Source organism: Phyllopteryx taeniolatus, chromosome 2 (genome assembly GCF_024500385.1).
Source record: "Phyllopteryx taeniolatus isolate TA_2022b chromosome 2, UOR_Ptae_1.2, whole genome shotgun sequence".
In the NCBI taxonomy this organism is placed as follows: Eukaryota; Metazoa; Chordata; class Actinopteri; order Syngnathiformes; family Syngnathidae; genus Phyllopteryx; species Phyllopteryx taeniolatus.
Genome location: NC_084503.1, coordinates 39,367,004 through 39,385,020, shown reverse-complemented (window position 1 = coordinate 39,385,020; position 18,017 = coordinate 39,367,004). Strand labels below are relative to the sequence as shown.

The 18,017-nt window shown below is 43.5% G+C and overlaps 1 protein-coding gene across 1 annotated transcript in view; it reads right to left on the bottom strand.

Annotated features, from left to right (window-relative positions):
- LOC133474453 (SH3 and multiple ankyrin repeat domains protein 2-like) overlaps positions 1 to 18,017 on the bottom strand; it is a 282,765-nt gene that overhangs the window by 35,798 nt on the left and 228,950 nt on the right. Inside the window, exons 17-20 of the mRNA XM_061766190.1 lie at positions 12,542 to 12,677; positions 11,303 to 11,383; positions 8,327 to 8,439; positions 461 to 566 (exon numbers count right to left, since the gene is read on the bottom strand). Coding sequence (XP_061622174.1) covers positions 461 to 566; positions 8,327 to 8,439; positions 11,303 to 11,383; positions 12,542 to 12,677 — 436 coding nt within the window. The remainder of the gene's footprint in view (positions 1 to 460; positions 567 to 8,326; positions 8,440 to 11,302; positions 11,384 to 12,541; positions 12,678 to 18,017) is intronic.

The following is an 18,017-nucleotide window of genomic DNA, read 5'->3' as shown; positions in this document are numbered from 1 at the left end:
TTCGTTAACTATAGACAAAAACAGTTTTTATTGACAAATGGATATGAGCTTGCATGTCGTCTTGTTTAGAGCAGATGTTCTCTTATTTCAACTTTTTAACTGTCAAATTTAGAAGATCTGTTGCCATGTAGCTGACCAAAGAATGTCACGTCAGACATGACAATTCAATTTTTCCGTCATAAGAGTATTGTTAATCACAACGTGATTAATAAACTTGTGGTCCATTGCAACACAGTAGCTAAACACTGATGATGAATCTTCATCTTAATGACCTCCAGTATTATCGATGGACAGTTCACTTGCTGACATCACAATTCAAATTCATCGATAATTAGCACATACAGCAAGTCCTCGAGGAATTTATATAATATTACAAGAATATAAAGGAGCAATTTACTAGAACTGTACAGGTTCCCAGTCACCAGCCTTACCTATTACATACACACTTACATACACATACCTATAGATTTTTGCTTCCTCAGCATGCTCTTCTCTGGTAACCCCAGAAAGGCCCCTGGCACTGTGGGTGGAACCACTGCTACTCCCTGGCGGTCATGGTACATGGACTGCAAACGTGAAAATTGTTAATGACATACACAGAAAAATGTCAAAACACACTGTAATCCTTATCCCCCCGGAAATTATTTTACAATGGATGTTGTTTTTGATGTAAGTGCGGATGGTTGTTTGTTTGTATGTGCCCTGCGATTGGCTGGCAACCAGTTCAGGGTGTACCCCGCCTGCTGCCCGAAGATAGCTGGGATAGGCTCCAGCACTCCCGCGACCCTTGTGAGGATAAGCGGCTCAGAAAATGGATGGATGGATGTTCTTTTGGTCTATGTCACGCAAAAGGCAAAACACACAGATCAAAAGAAGGGTGAAAATACCCAAAACAGTAATGACGAATACGCTGGGGGAGACTACGATCAAATGTCCAGGGCACATATAAACAATCAACCATTCACACTCACACCCATGGACAATTTTGAGTTAACCTAAAATGCATGTTTTTGGGATGTGGATGGAAACCAGAGTACCCGGAGAAAAGGCACGGGGACAACATGCAAACTCCACACAGGCAAGGCAGGATTTGAACCCGGGACCTCAGAACTGTGAGGCAGATGTGCTAACCAGTCGTTCACCGTGTGCGTGTGTGCGTGCGTGTGTACACGCACACACACATACACAGCGGCTGAATAAGTATTTAACGTCACCATTTTTCTCCCTAAATATATTTCCAAAGGTGCTATTGGATGTTGGGAACAATCCTAGTAATCCATACATACAAAGAAAGTAGAACAAATAAGATCAGAAATTAAGTTGTGTGTAAAAATGTGAAATGACACAGGGAAAAAGGATTGAACACATGAAGAAAGCTGCAAAAAGACATGGAGAGCCAAGACAACACCTAAAATCTATCCATAATCAAACTGCATTCCAGCCCCTTGTCAGTGCAAATGAATATCAGCTGGTTCAGTCCTAATTGATGGCCTACAAAAAGGTCTCATTGCCAAGGTGTGAGTCAAGACACATTTCATGATGGGTAAGAGCAGATAGCTGTCTCAAGACCATTGCAAACTAATTGTTGCAAAACATAATGATGGCATTGGTTATAGGGGTATATCTAAGCTTCTGAATGTTCCAGTGAGCACGGTTGGGGCCATAATATGTAAGTGGAAAGCCAATTGTCCATCCATCCATCCATTTTCTACCGCTTATCCGAGGTCGGGTCGCAGGGGCAGTAGCTTTACAAGGACACCCAGATTTCCCTCTCCCCAGCCATTTCATCCAGCTCTTCCGGGGGGATCCCGAGGCATCACCTGTAAAAAGCAGAGATGCAATACTGAGGCCACCAAACCGGACCCCCTCTAAGCCTCGGCTGCGCCTCGAAATTCTGTCCATAAAAGTTATGAACCGAATCGGTGACAAAGGGCAGCCTTGGCGGAGTCCGACTTACTGCCGGATATGCGGACCAAACTCTCCGGTCGTACAGGGACCGAACAGCCCGTATCAAGGGGTTCAGTACCCCATACTCCCGAAGCACCCCCGACAGAACTCCCCGAGGGACACGGTCGAACGCCTTCTCCATGTCCACAAAACACATGTAGATTAGTTGGACCCTCGAAGACCCTGCCGAGGGTGTAGAGCTGGTCTACTGTACCACGGCCAGGACGAAAACCATACTGCTCCTCCTGAATCTGAGATTTGACTTCCTCCTCTCCAACACCCCTGAATAGACCTTACCAGGGAGGCTGAGGAGTGTGATCCCCCTGTAGTTGGAACACACCCTTCGGTCCCCCTTCTTAAAAAGGGGGACCACCACCCCTGTCTGCCAATCCAGAGGCACTGTCCCCGATGTCCACGCGACGTTGCAGAGGAGTGTCAACCAGGACAGCCCCACAACATCCAGAGCCTTTAGGAACTCTGGGTGAATCTCATCCACCCACGGGGCCTTGCCACCGAGGAGCTTATTAACCACCTAGGTGACCTCAACCCCAGAGATAGGAGAGCCCGCCTCAGAGAACCCAGACTCTGCTTCCTCATGGGAAGGCGTGTCTACCCTCTCGTCTACCGGGGTGAACCCCAACGTACACGCGCCAAGCCGTGGGGCAATAAGTATACCCACACCTGCTTGGCGCCGTGTGTAGAGGCGTTGGATCAGACCACCAACGTCCCTGCCTTCGGCCACCGCCCAGCTCGCACTGTACCCCCCTCACAGAGGTGGTGAGCCCATGGGAAGGGGCACCCCCGTTACTCTTTCGGGCTGTGCCCGGCCGGACCCCATGGGCCCACCAGACGCTCACCTTCGAGCCCCAACTCCAGGCCTGGCTCCCGAGGGGGGCCCCGGTGACCCACGTCCGGGCAGGGGAAACCTCGATCCACTTATATTTTTCATCATAGGAGTCTTTTAGCCGTGGTTTGTCTGGTCCCTCACCTCGGACCTGTTTGCCATGGGTGACCCTACCAGGGGCGTGAAGACCCAGACAACTTAGCTACTAGGATCATTGGAACACACAAACCCCTCCACCACGATAAGGTGACGGCTTCTAGGAGGGGAAAAAAGGCCATAGCACCATAAATTTGCCTCGATCAGGTGCTCCTCGCAAGATTTCTGAAAGAAGAGTGTAAAGAATAATAGCAAGAGTTGTCCAAGAGCCAAGGACCGCCTGAGGAGAGCTTCAAAAAGACCTGTAATTAGCAGGTACTGTTGTCAGAAGGAAAACAGTGAGTAATGCACTCCATCGCCATGGCCTGTATGGTTTTCGAAGAAAAAAAAAAAAAGCTGCTAGAATGGCCCAGCCAATAGCCTGACTTGAATCCAATCGAAAATCTATGGAAAGAACTGAAACATAAGGTCCATTAAAGACGTCCACAGAACCTTCAAGATTTGAAGAATACTTGTGTGGAAGAATGGGCCAAAATCACACCAGAGCAATGCATGCGACTAGTTTCTCCATACAGGAGGCGTCTTGAAGCTGTCATTGCAAACAAAGGCTTTTGTACAAAGTGTGAAATAAATGCCAGTTGGCGTGTTCAATACTTTTTCCCTGTGTCATTTCACATTATTACACACAACTTAATTTCTGAGCTTATTTGTTCTACTTTCTTTGTATGTATGGATTATTTGGGTTGTTTTCCAACATCTGGTAAAATTTTCATGTCGATAGCACCTTTGGAAATATATTTGAGAAAAATGGTGACGTGTTAAATACTTATTTCAGCCGCTGTGTGTCCAAGGAAGTCCACTTCTATGCCTTTCTGTGACTCTTCCAGTTTCTTTGAATCTCTTTTCAACCTGCTGAGACACTAAGCTCTATGACCTCTTCCCTCTGAGAACGTGCTGTTTAAAGCTTCACAGTGGCGAGCTACTGTCGTTCAATTGTTAGGTGCTGCCTTGGTCTCATGGTGTCAAAAGTGATAAAGGACGGCTTAATTAATAATAATTGGTCCATTGTAATGGAGCGTTATTCTGAGAGATAGTTGAATTTTCTCTGTTGGGGTACTATTACTGGGTTCTCTTCTTTTCCCTAAAGACATCAATAATGATACAACTGCTGAACAATCATGACAGTATTGCTTCTCCCCAGGAGAACTGGCCATGAGGTATAATTCCATGTCATCCCTTCCTATTGACTATATTCTTATTTACTTACCAAGCACGACTGATTATACACCGTTTCAAAAATGTCAGCACAAAGTTGTAGTCAAACCATTTCGTGCTTTGACTGGTGGTGGTTTGACTGGTTTGACTTTGGCATTTGACTTCATGGCTGGTCTCGCTTGTCTGAACAATTAGTTGGACTTTTAAAAGAAACATTGAGGATGTCATGATAAACATCTATTTAAATTTACAGAAAGATTTTAAGAAGCATTGCAGCAAATTAAAAGAATAGACAGCATTTCATTTAATTCCTGGGTCAAATACTTTTTAACAGGTCCCATGAGGTCCTAAATAGCGGAGTGCACGTTTTTTGTAGCAGATATATATACACAGGAACTGCTCAGTCCGCTGACCTCCATTGTAACTCCTCCCATGTGACACAATTAACCAATCAAATTTGGGGCAAGCGGGTTTATGCGAGGTAAGCAAGTGGTGAGGAAAGACTGACACTCAAGAATGCAAGCTAAGAGTAAAGGGATAACTGTCACACTTGAAACAAGAAAACAGCAAAGCAAAAAATAAATAAAAAATAGAGGTGAAAAGTTGTTTATCCAGATTGTTTTGTATCCAATTATTTTTGCAAATTTAGTTTATCTAGAAAGAAGACAGGAACTCAAACTTCTCAAACTTAGTAGCAGCGGACCCTCAACTCTTGCATTTTTTTCCCCCATTAAAATGAATGGCAATCAAATTAATGCAATCCAGCCCCAGAAACAAGGGCCAAAATTTACTTTTTGACTCACCGGCCAAGCATATTTTTTACTGGCCAAAATGTACATATATATCGAAAAAACATTGTCATCGCGATAATAGCACGTGTAATATGTGTATATGTCTGCAGCCCTAATGTTACACATATTTCTATAATAAGGTATTATGTTGGATGAAAACTGAGAGAAGACAACACTGCAACATTAAACAACAGCAATAAGAAAAACTAGTTTTATTTAACATCCACAAAGTCTGGCCTCTCACTGTCCTCGTGCTACAGCAATACTGCCTCCGTGGGATCATACGTCCTGGCACGTGTGCATCTGTTTAATTTTTCATCATTGAACACTTTTAAAGGACTTTTAAGCAGCTGGGAGGCTGAAACATCAGGCTGTCGATGTTTGATTTAATTTGGTTTTAAAGAGTTTGTATTTTGCTTAGTAAAACTGCTGATTGTTGTATTATGACATAATAATGTTTTTAGCTTGTACTGTCAAACCGGTTTTATGTGTTTGTTGTAGGTTGTCCGAAAAAAAAAGAGATCACGAATATTTTTTTCACATCGTTCGATTGTTTTTAAACTTTTTTAAATAGCCAGTTTTAAAGCATCTGTACTGAAAACTAAAGAAGGTAGAGAGAGGTTCAACGCTGAGGAGGCGCCGCTTGTGTTTAGAGGACAGAATCAGAATCATTTATATTTTGCCAAGTATGTCCAAAAAACACACAAGGAATTTGTCTCCGGAAGTTGGAGCCGCTCTAGTACGACAACAGACAGTCAATTGACAGAGAACACTTTTGAGACATAAAGACATTGAGAACAACAGTCACTGAGCAATAAAGGGTTGCTAGTTATCTGGTAATGCCGGTACAATATATATATATATATATATATATATATATATATATATATTTATTTATATTTAATTTATTTTGTATTTTTGTTGCGCAATTGTGCAAAAAGATGCAGTCCTGTAGCACTTAGAGCAGTTTGAATGACTAATATAGCAATAGTCCGGTGCAACGACCATTGTGCAAAGGGCGCCGAGACTTCAAGGAGTGTATGCAGTTTAAAGTGACGAGTTGCGCGGTAATCTGGGACAATGTTGATTGTGCAAATGTTGCAGATACTCCTCAGTCAGTGTGAAAGTGGGTCAGATGCTACTCTGGCATGAGTGGCAGTATTGGTCAACAACAGATATGAAAATAGTCCAGCGTGGCGAGACTACTCCAGTGAGTGCCTGAGTAATATATAATTGGCCCCACAGAAATGTGACAATGAACTCAAGACAAAAAAAATTGGCAGCATGTTGCAATGGAATTGTAGGTTAGCTGTTTAAGAAGTTGATTGCAAGAGGGAAGAAGCTGTTGAAATGTCTGCTAGTTCTAGTTTGCATTGATCGGTAGCGACTACCTGAGGGAAGGAGCTGGAAGAGCTGGTGACCCGGATGTGGAAGGTCCAAGAGGATTTTGCACGCTCTTGTCTTAGTTCTGGCAGCGTGCAAGTGCTCAAGCGTGGGTAGGGGGGTACCGACAATCTTTTCAGCAGTTTTGATTGTCCGTTGCAATCGGAGTTTGTCCTTTTTTGTAGCAGCACCAAACCAGACTGTGATGAAATAACACAGCACTGATTCGATGACCACTGTGTAGAACTGCCTCAACAGCTTCTGTGGCAGGCCTTGCTTCCTCAGAAGCCGCAGGAAGTACATCCTCTGCTGGGCCTTTTTGAGGACGGAGTTGATGTTGGTCGCCCACTTCAGGTCCTGAGAGATTGTAATTCCCAGGAACTTGAAGGTCTCGACGGTTGACACAAGGCAGCTGGACAGCGTGACGGGCAGCTGTGGCGAAGGATGCCTCCTGAAGTCCACGATCATCTCTACAGTCTTGAGCGTGTTCAGCTGTAGGTTGTGTCGGCCGCTACACAGCTCCAGCCGCTCCACTTCCTGTCGATATGCAGACTCGTCACCGTCTTTGATGAGGTCGATGTTCTAGGATGAAGTGCAGTCCCATGTTGACTGCATCATCTGCAGACCTGTTCGCTCGGTAGGCAAACTGCAGGGGGTCCAGCACGGGACCTGTGACGCTCTTGAGGTGGTCCAGCACAAGGCGTTCTAAGGACTTCATGACCACAGATGTCAAGGCGACAGGCCTGTAGTCATTTAGACCCGAGATTGTAGGTTTCTTGGGGACAAGGATGATGGTGAAGCGTTTGAAACAGGACGGTACTTCGCACAGTTCCAGAGATCTATTGAAGATCTGTGTGAAGAATGGAGCAAGCTGGTCCGCGCAGACTTTGAGGCAGGATGGGGACATATGGTCCGGGCCTGCCGCTTTGTTAATATTTTGTTGTTTGAAGATGCGTCTCACATACTGTTCGTTTGATGGTTAACGCAGAAGTAAGAGGTGTGATTGTGGTCGGTGGTGCGGTTGAGTGGGGTGTGAACGTGTCCTTTTCAAATCTGCAGTAGGTATTCAAGTCGTTGGCTAGTGTACTATTGTTCTCAGCTTGGGGTGATTGTCGCTTGTAATTGGTCAGCGATTGGAATGCATGCCAGACTGATTTAGAGTCATTAGCGCTAAACTGTTTTTCCAACTTTGCTGCAATGTTAATTTCTTTTGTCAGCTGGTTTCTAGTGCGATTATTCAGGGCCCTGTCCCCACTTCGATATGCGTCCTCTTTAGCCTGACGAAGTTGCTTAAGTTTGGCAGTGAACCACGGCTTGTTGTTATTGAATGTGCAAAATTTATTGGTACACACACCCTCTTCACAGAAACTAATATAGGATGTGACAGAGTCCGTATATTCATCCAGGCTGCCAGCTGAATTTTCAAGGACACTCCAGTCTGTGCAGTCTAAAGAGCTTTGAAGTTCTATCTTTGCTTCATTGGTCCACTTTTTCACTGTAGGCTTCACACATTTAAGTTCTTGGCTATATGTTGGGGAAACTGAGCGAATTTGCGAAAGTTGGTGAAAGAAAGTCTGGAGTAGCCTCCTTGATGTTTAGCAGGTCTCCTCTTGTGTAAGTGAGTTGTGGAATGTCTCCAAAGACGAACGAAAAACACAAAAACAATACTAGAGAGTGCGTAACCGAGGAGTCCACACCGGTAGGTGCCATCTTGCCCTGCTCCAATATTACTGGCTCCAGGACACACGCTGCTGCACGATGATTTGCGCGTGTATGTTTGCAAACATTGTATGTGGCTGCAAACATTCACTTACCACGTGGGGAGTAGCGCGCTGAGATTAACTCGCCAAAGGGATAATTTCGTTACATTTGGCAACTGGCGAGTGATAATTTCGGACCCTGCACAGAAACAAGTCGCCTTACCGCGCAGCCAAATATGACAAAACGTGTGACCTGTCTCGACCTCCTCAACACATTATTCTAGAATTGGACCCCTTATAATTTCAATTTTAAAAAACACTTACAGGTGAGTTAAATTATGTTATCTTACATTTAGTTCAGTGGGTGTAACCAAGCAGCGACTTGATGGCCGAGGCTTGATTGTTGCGATCTTCATATCAACTGGCGATGTCTTCTGGGCGTGCGTCATCTCTTCAACTTTGTCTGCAAAAAACAAAACATTTCATAATTTTATGAACACAAAAGGCCAAGTCAGTATTCGATTGGCAAAGCTTCAATCAGGATCTCATGAGCCAACAAATGCAAGCTAATCATTCACAAGATCCTTCCCTCTGCGCTCAGTTGCGGATGAAACTGCAACAGAAAACACTTAAACATACTAAAGGGGGAGCAAGTGGGCTGAGATGGAATGTTTTGGGTGTGTCAAGCCTTGGAAGCCGTGCAAACTCTTTCCAAGCAGCCGACTCAATAGCATCATCTAAGTATTAGGGTTGTTCCTCAGTCGATACCAAATGAGGAATTCAATGTTCATCTCTCAAGTATGCCGTTAGCTTTCTGTCTGGTCTCTCTTTCGTTTGGTGTTGAGTCTCCAACATGGGAAAGACGTCAACGGCATACTTGTCTGGTCTGAACTCCCCTCTGTGATGATGCCATTCGATTGAGCCCACCAACAGAATATAGAAGCTACATGCTAGCCCTGAGCTAGCCTCAGATCACCTTCCTGACTGTCTCGTTTTAGTATGTCAAACGTTTCCATGCATTATGGGGTGTGATTACTTAGAGTGACTCGGAAAACAATCCTCTTCTTCTGAGCATCTACACACAGGGGAGAGGAATGGGGAAGGGGAGGAAAGGATCATCAATGACCTTAACTCCTTTACTACAGTCAGTGCAGTCACACACAATCACAGACACACATGCACACAGCGATAAACATTTCCTTGCTCTGGAAGCTGTCTCCCAATCGGATTACAGCTACATCATATCACAAAACATGTAACACTGTTGCCCTGGAAACCTATCTCTGACTGAAACATTTCTTGGAATAAATCTTTCTCCTCATGTAAACGCACACACACACACACGTATTGTACCCACTCACAAACACACACACATAAGCCTGCAGTGACACAGGAGGATAGAAGAAAAACACACACGAAGAAAAAGAAATGACAGCAGATTTTTTAGGTCAGACCTAATTAACAAACACTGACTTGTCGAGACACTGTTTTTTGCTGACATAGAAACACAATCACACACACTTTACATTGCTCAGCATGGCATGTTTTGGACAGCCTTATGTTGTTAGGGTTAATTGTGAGTCATCTTGCATAAAGGATTTAGGAAACAATTTTGGTGTAGTACCATTTAAAAACATTCCAGCAGTACAATATCTACTCGAAACAAATGAGTCCAAAGGAACAACAAACAATACATTGTCATAGAGCAAGTGCGACGAATGGAGAGAAGAACTTGAACCCGTTTTCAAGTTACATCATCAAATCATGCAGTGGCAACAACAGTATCAAAAAAAAAAAAAAACAAAAAAAAAAAACATTATTTTATAGGAGTAACATTATTTGGTTTGACTGAAGTCAAAGTCACTCACAACAAAAATAAATGTTAGTTCATCTCAGAAAGGTGGAGTAAATGATAATATATCATCATAATGTTAGCATGCCTATAATAACTTACCACCTTTCTTTTTCCTTAGAGTAGCTTAGGGGGATGACAGAAAAACAGTGTTCAGTCTTGTGAATACAAGACAGCGCCCATTTCTTTGGAAAACATATTTGATCGATTAGTTAATTTGCTACTCCTCATTACAATTGTGTTTCATTCTAATTAAATAACATATATATTAAGAAATGTGATTATCATTACCAGGCTGGCTATGAAACACATGCAGTACACGTTGCACTCCTACAAAGCAGCACTATTAAGTAAATGGAATGTAAACATGTAAAATCAGCAGCTTTGGAAAGAAAAACATGCTGACCACATTTACTTTTCTGTCAGCCTTTTTCTGCAAAAGTCAGTTGGCTCCCTCGCCATTTATTTATTGACCCTTCACCCCCATCTCTGCTCTTTTCTCACACCTTTGACACTTGGCACAATACTGCAATTAGTGATGATGGATCCAAGTGTGTACAATAATCATGAGCTGTTTTGAGAAAGAATGGAATGACAAGACTGACAGATCTATTTTGACCATTTGGCTTAGGGTAGCTGGTCCCCAGCATGATGGCTTGAGATGCGTGTTGTTCTAACAGGTGTAACCCTCAAATAAATTTCAACAAAAGTTAAGTTCTACATACGTATAAACGACTACCTCTCTTGAACTAAACGTCTGCTAGAGTCTTTAAAAAACTAAGGAGGATCTCAATTGTTTTAGATGTGTATATTTTCCTCAGTACGTCTTTAATACGTCATATGGTTGTTTGGCTCACTTCTGCCTGTCACCTAAGTAACTGCATATTTTCATTCCACCTCACTATCTTCTGTCTCTTTCTCGTGTTCCTTTCATTATGCCTTTTTATCCTTCCCTTTCTTATCTCCTTCATTCTCTCCTTTCTCATTATCCGCTTGTAAACATCTTGGCATCATGGCAAGCACAGCATAATGCAAAGATAAGACTACTCTGAGGTGATGCTCATCGACACAGATACAAATAACTAACTGACCAATAAATAAAAACATTCATATCAAACTAATGACTTTTTATGTATTGGTTTGTTGTAGCCACAGTGGCTTTCATGCATTATGGCAAGAGTGGACAGGAAATGAGAAAGGAGAAGCCAACTCAAGTAAAACATACAGTAGTAGATGGAAACTTAGCACCATCTCCAACTAAAAAGTCACATTTGGCTGCTGCAAGCTGGCAGAGAAACAAGATTTGCCAAATTGGCAGCAAAGGGTTGTGCAGCATAAAGTGCTTACCTTTATCCACTAGTTATCCAATCAGTTAGAATAAGACAAAAGAACAGGCAAAAACAGAAGCATTGTTAGACACTAACTTCCCAACCACAGGTCACCTGGTGTCAAATGGAATCGAGAATGCTCTTACCGAGTTCCTCTAATTCGGACGTCATTGATTTGGAGCGCATGGACAGGGCAGTGGTGGGAGCTCTCTTTGGTGGTGGCGGAGCTGAGGGTCATACAGACATACAGTTGTTACCACAGGTACCAGTCATGATGCTAAGATAACAGATGTGATTGAATTACATTCTACAATTCTTGGCTCGTTTAATCTAACAATACTTTTTCAGTAAAAGAAAATGATTCATTCACAGAATTGATGTTATCTATTGTCTTGTTTAAATTATCATTTGGGGTAAACGGATTAATTGTAGTCACAGGAAGCAGACCTGCCAAAGGCTTCCCTACAAGTGCCTGTATTGCACTAAAAAAAGGGGAAAAATAAAAGACAGACAGTGTGGAAGTAAAATGGATATGAATAATGCAGAGTTTATAATACTCCAGAAACAGCCTTAAAAATGTTTTATAAGGAAGGAAAGTGCATTCCCTAAATGTAGAGGAGACACAAGGTACTTTAGTTAACTGTCCTCTAACTTATATTTGTCAGCTATGTCATATAGTGTACTATACTGTTTTTTGAATGACACTTAATATGAAGTATAAAATGTCCCAACTTCATCAAAACTCATGGTACTTTGGCCATGTTAACGTCTCAAGTACTGTTACAAGCTCAACCAAATAGAACTATGTCCTCTCTTCAGAGCACAGAAAGAAAAGAAAAATCCCAATGATGGACAGATGACTATGAATCCAATAAATTCCCTTGCGTTCCCAGGGGATACAGGATATGGTGGGATTTAGTCATCATATTGAGGATTTCAAAGTTTATTTTGACAAGGAACATAGATTGCCTATTAAGTTAAATGGCAAACTGCTAGTAAAAACAGTCTTAAAAAATTGTCCAAGATACAGCATAACTACTTTAGGTCAAGACTAGAGGGGGAAAACCCAAACTGGATTGTCAACTCTAAGCGCAATGCATCTTCGAGTCAAACTAGATACATTTAGCAGCTTTTAAATGTTTTTGTTTAACCCAACATATACTTTAAATTTTCGAAATGTTCACCAGGTGGAAAAACAACAATAAAAAATTAACTCAATCCATTTTTCACAGGCGACATCCATAGGCTTGTTTGAATGGACTCACAGAAATTTTACCTTAACTGAATATGTCAGGTTGATTCGACAGATTTGTTTCTGTTTTATTTCCCCCTTTTTTAATTGGAACACTTTAGAGCTCCTGCTGTTGTATTTGGTAGGATTCTACCTTTTTTACGTGCTGTGTCCTCAGGGTCCAGATTCCGGCTTACTGTCACCACCTTGATCAAGAGGCGGTTCCCACCCTGGCGGATCATGTTGACCACCTGTCTGTGGCCTACCTTCACCACATTCTCCTGATTCACCTACCACACACACACACAAACGCACACACATACACCATATAAATATTAAGTGGCAGGTTTTTAAAAAAAGCTGGGATATTCTTACAGGAAAATCATATGAGTGAAAAGATTTGTAGTGATGGTTGTAATTAAACGACTAAAAGTACATCTTAACTGGGTGTAAAGTGATTAGTCTGTGTTTTGGGCCGACTGTAACATGGATTGGACCTGTCAGATCTCTTCATCATGAGCTCTGTCCCTTCCCCTCTGTGTACGTGTGTGGAGTAGCTACTCCCTTATCCTCCTTAAGATCCGAAACCCAAACAGATGCAATTACATTGGTATCTTGGATTCCCTTTTAAAGCTTGTTTTCATTGCACCATGGTTCATTGCAACTTAAATAACACTTTCAGCATGTTCCACAGATTAACAGTTTTCCGCTGAAGAAACACAGTATAATTACTTTTCACTTGAAAAATCAGAAACTCTTGCTTTCCCTGGAGTGCTTCGCTGTTGTATAAAGTTTGGAAATACAGTTTGTACTTCTAAAAATATTTTATGTCCAATGAATACATGGAAAATATGTACAATTGCACTAGTATAATATCTTGTGTTGTTAGCACCAATTACATTGTTAAACAATTATTTTTTTTTGTTTCTCGTGAGGTGCGAAGTTTAATGTGTATTGCTAAACCTTTGTAAAAGGAGCTCATGTGTTAAGAATTGTGTTTATTGCTGTGCCTTTGTGTTAAGTACTTCTGGGAATGTGTACAAATTTGGCCAGTGGACATTTCACACTTACTGTATGTTAATCTGCTGTTGTTTCAATGTTAGTGCCTCACCCATTCCCAAAGACAAAAGGGTCGTAACAGTGTGGGCTTTATTTTCATAGACAGCACATCTGCAGCGGGGCACAAATGCCGGCATATCCTGATTTTCGTGCAAGTGCAAGGCTCGTTGTGTGCGTTTGATAATTTGGCAGACCAGTCTGTGCAAGCTGGGCGTTCCGGTACAAGAGAGGGAGTCTCCTTTGATATGTGCCTGGAGGAGTGACAAGCCGGTCAGTATATGTACAACCTACTTCCGCATTTGGCAAACCAGGTAAAACCACTTCCTCCTCGCTTGGGTAAGTAGGGAAAGAGACTGTTTCAAAGCCCCATCTTTTTTTTAAAGATGTCACCACAGTTCTCATATTATATTTGTATAAATAAATGATATACATATATTTATAATATAATGTATTTAATCCCTCCTTGAACAGTCAGTTTATTGTGGTGGAGGTGTTTGTGTGTCCCAGTGATCCAAGGAGCTAAGTTGTCTGGGGTTTTATGCGCCTGGCAGGGTCACCCATGGCAAACAGGTCCTAGGTGAGGGACCAGACAAAGCACGGCTCAAATGAACCCCTATGATGATTAACATAAATGGACATCAGTTTCCCTTGCCCGGACGCGTGTCACCGCGGCCCCCCTCTCGAGCCAGGCATGGAGGTGGGGCTCGAAGGTGAGAGCCTGGTGGCCGAAGGCATGGACCTTGACGGTCCGATCTCCGGCTACACCAGCTGACTCTAGGGACATGGGACGTAACCGCTCTGGCAGGGAAGGAGCCCGAACTGGTGTGTGAGGTAGAGAAGGTCCAACTAAACATAGTCGGGCTCACCTCCACACACAACTTGGCCTCTGGTACCAGTTCTCTTGAGAGGGGTTGGATTCCCTTCCACTCTAGCCCACGGTGAGAGGCGCAGAGCAGGTGTGGGTATACTTACTGCACCACGGCAGTACATTTGGGTGCACCCTGGTGGACAAGAGGGTAGCCTCACTCCACCTTCGGGGGGGGTGTCAGTCCTGACTGTTGTTTGTGCCTATGCACCAAACAGCAGTACAGTGTACCCATCCTTCTTGTTCTGCTGGGGGACTTCAATGCTCACGTGGGCAATGACAGTGAGACCTGGAAGGGCGTGATTGGGAGGAACGGCACCCCCACGATCAGAAACCGAGTGGAGTTCTGTTATTAGACTTTTGTGCTCATAAGGGATTGTCCATCACGAACACCATGTTCAAGCATAAGACTGTCCATACATGCACTTGGCACCAGGACACCCTAGGTCGCAGTTTGATGATCGACTTTGTGGTCATGTTATCGGACTTGCGGCAGCATGACTTTGACACTAGGGTGAAGAGAGGGGCAGAGCTGTAAACTGATCACCACCTGGTAGTGTGTTGGCTCCGATGGTGCGGGAAGATGCCGGTCTGACCTGCCGGCGCAAAGGTATTGTGAGGGTCTGCTGGGAAGGTCTGGGAGAGTCCCCTGTCAGAAGGAGTTTCAACTCCCACCTCCGACAGAACTTTGCTCACGTTCTGGGTGTGGCGGAGTCCAAGTGGACCATGTTCTCCACCTCAATTGCTGAGGTGGCCTACCGGAGTTGTGGCCGTAAGGTGGTCGGTGCCTGTTGTGGCGGCAACGCCTAATCTTGTTGCTGGACACCAGCGGTAAGGGATCCCGTCAAGCTGAAGGAGGAGTCCTACCAGGCATTTTTGGCCTGTGGAACTCATGAAGCAGCTGATTGGTATCGACTGGCGAAGTGGAATGCAGCTTTGGTGGTCGCTGAGGCACAACCTTGGGCGTGGGAGTAGTTTGGTGAGGCCATGGAGAACGACTTTCGGGACGGCTTCAAGGAAATTATGGTCCACCATCAGACATCTGAGGAGGGGGAAGTAGTGCACCATGAACTGTGTATAATGGGGATGGGGCACTGCTGTGGTTCTGTTGGCTTCACCAAGCCCTGATCTCCAACTCTCACTGGAGCAGTTAGCAGCAGAGTGTGAAGCGGCTGAGATGAAAATCAGCACCTCCAAATCTGAGACCATGGTCTTCCGTCGGACAAGTGTCGCGTGCCCTCTCCAGGTCGGGGATGGGTTATCTTGCCGTCTTATTCAGAGGTAAGGGAAGAATGGAACAGGAGATCAACAGGAGGATCGGTGCAGCGTCTGCAGTGATGCAGACTTTGTATCGGTCCGTTGTGGTGAAGAAGGAGCTAAGCCAAAAGTTGAAGCTCCCAATTTACTGGTCGATCTACGTTCCTACCCTCACCTATGGTCACGAGCTGTGGGTCATGACCGAAAGAACAAGATCCAGAACACAAGTGGTCGAAATGAGTTTCCTCCGTATGGTGTCCGGGCTCTCCCTTAGAGATAGGGTGAGAAGCTCGGTCATGCGGGAAGGGCTCAGAGTAGAGCAGCTGCTCCTCCACATTGAGAGGAGCAAGATGAGGTGGCTCGGGTATCTGATAAGGATGCGTCTTGGATGCCTCAATGCTGAGGTGTTCCGGACATGTCCCACCTGGAGGAGACCCTGGGGACGACCCAGGACACGCTGGAGAGACTGTGTCCCTGCTGGCCTCGGTGTCTCTCCGGAAGAGCTGGCTGAAGTGGCTGAAGATACTGCCCACACAACCTGAACTCGGGTAAGCAGAAGAAAATCGATGGATGGATGGATGGACATGTGTTCAAAGACACCAGCAATAAAGAAAAATAAATTTTAGCAAGTTTGGCTTCAAAGAATCTTGTCATCAATCCAAGTTATGCTCGTGGCATACACAGGAAGTCAGCTATTCCGTATTCTGCGTTGGTCTTGTGACATTCTGCATATAGCTGATTTGGTGGCAAGAAGTCGATCTAAATTTATGCCTGCTTAGATCACATCTAAATACTGGCACAAGGCAGACCGTCTAACACGATTTTGGTGAATTTGAGCAGGGCACAGGCAGATAGATACTGACTTTTTGCACAAATGGTATTGATGTTCTAATAAAGATTTTTAGAATTTGGACAGTTTTTCTTTGTTTAAAGTATAAAATACTGTATAAATGACAAAAAAATGGGAAAGAAAACCCAACGGAAACAAAGAGAGACATTGAAACCTATTAGAACCAACCAACCAACCTGACCTGGGAGATTCTAACTGGGAGGAGTTTCTAATTAATAAAATTAGAAACACCTGCTTGAGTGTTGTCTTCCTACCAAGTTAAGTAACATACAATTTTGTCTCAAAAGTATTTTGTGTCAAATGACTGTCTGTTGTCGTACTAGAACGGCTCCAACTACCACAGACAAATTCCTTGTTTTTGACGTACAAAATAAAAATTATGCTGATTCTGGTATTCACGCTAAAGGCAAGTAACCAAGATCTGCACACTCTGTCTTCAAAGATAATCACAGCTTCCCTTCCTTAAAGGTCAGCGCCATATAAGTATGTAATCTGTGATGTCAGCTGACAATGTCAAGAATAATAACATCTGAGATCAGCTAGAACAGAATGCTCCACAATCTCAAATTTTAGCTGTGGAAATTCAGGCTTGATGGACTCCTCCACACACCACCTTTCCCCTCCAGTGCAGTCCTCCTCTTATCTTCTCTTTTATACAATAATACAGGAGGACATAACAGGATGAGAGTGGCACAACTGTATGGATAAAAGATAGCAAACGTGGACGATGATAGAAATGACAGAGGGAGGAGGATGGCATGGAAAAGGATTTCAGAGAAATGGGTTTTAATCTCACAAACAGTATTGGGGTCACACATCATTAGGACAGGAATTTTATCAATTAGAAACATCACAACAGCTGTTTCACAATGACCTCCTCCAACACACTCACCCACCCACACCCACACACACACACACTTACTTTGCATAGGGTAGGATTACGTAATATATTCCTCCTTCCTCCACCCTATTATACAACAGTGATGGTTACAGATACAGACGTACAGTACACACTAACGTGGAGACATGAAACCTTTCTGCAACTAAACTAAAACATGCATTTGTATCCTCTTTGTATGAAACTGCTGGGACTTTTAGCACTACAAATCACTCTTAAATGAATGATCTACATCGAATATAAAATTTATTTCCTTACTGGAGGTATACCACCCTAGGCACCCACCCACCATTGATGGATTCTATCTCAGCTGACCTGAGTAAAAGGTGGTACAAACTGGACTTGTATAGTGCTTTTGTACCTTCATGGCACTGAAAGCCCCTCACCAGTCACACAATGTTTAATTGAACTTATTGTGAAGAAAATAAAGTAACATCTCATTCAAGTGGGGGATCAGTATTTTGCCCAAGGATACCTCAACAGGGAATCAAACCCACAGCTTTCAGTTTGAGAGACAACCACTCTACCACTTGAGTCACACCACCCACTTATCACCAGTCAATCGCAGGACTAACATGAAGGGACAGAGCACCATTCACACATCAACGGGCAATTTGGAGTCTATAGCCTTCTTTTTGGCCAATGGTAGCACAGTAAGACCATGCAAATTTGGCAGAAAACTTTAGACTAGGTTTTCCTCA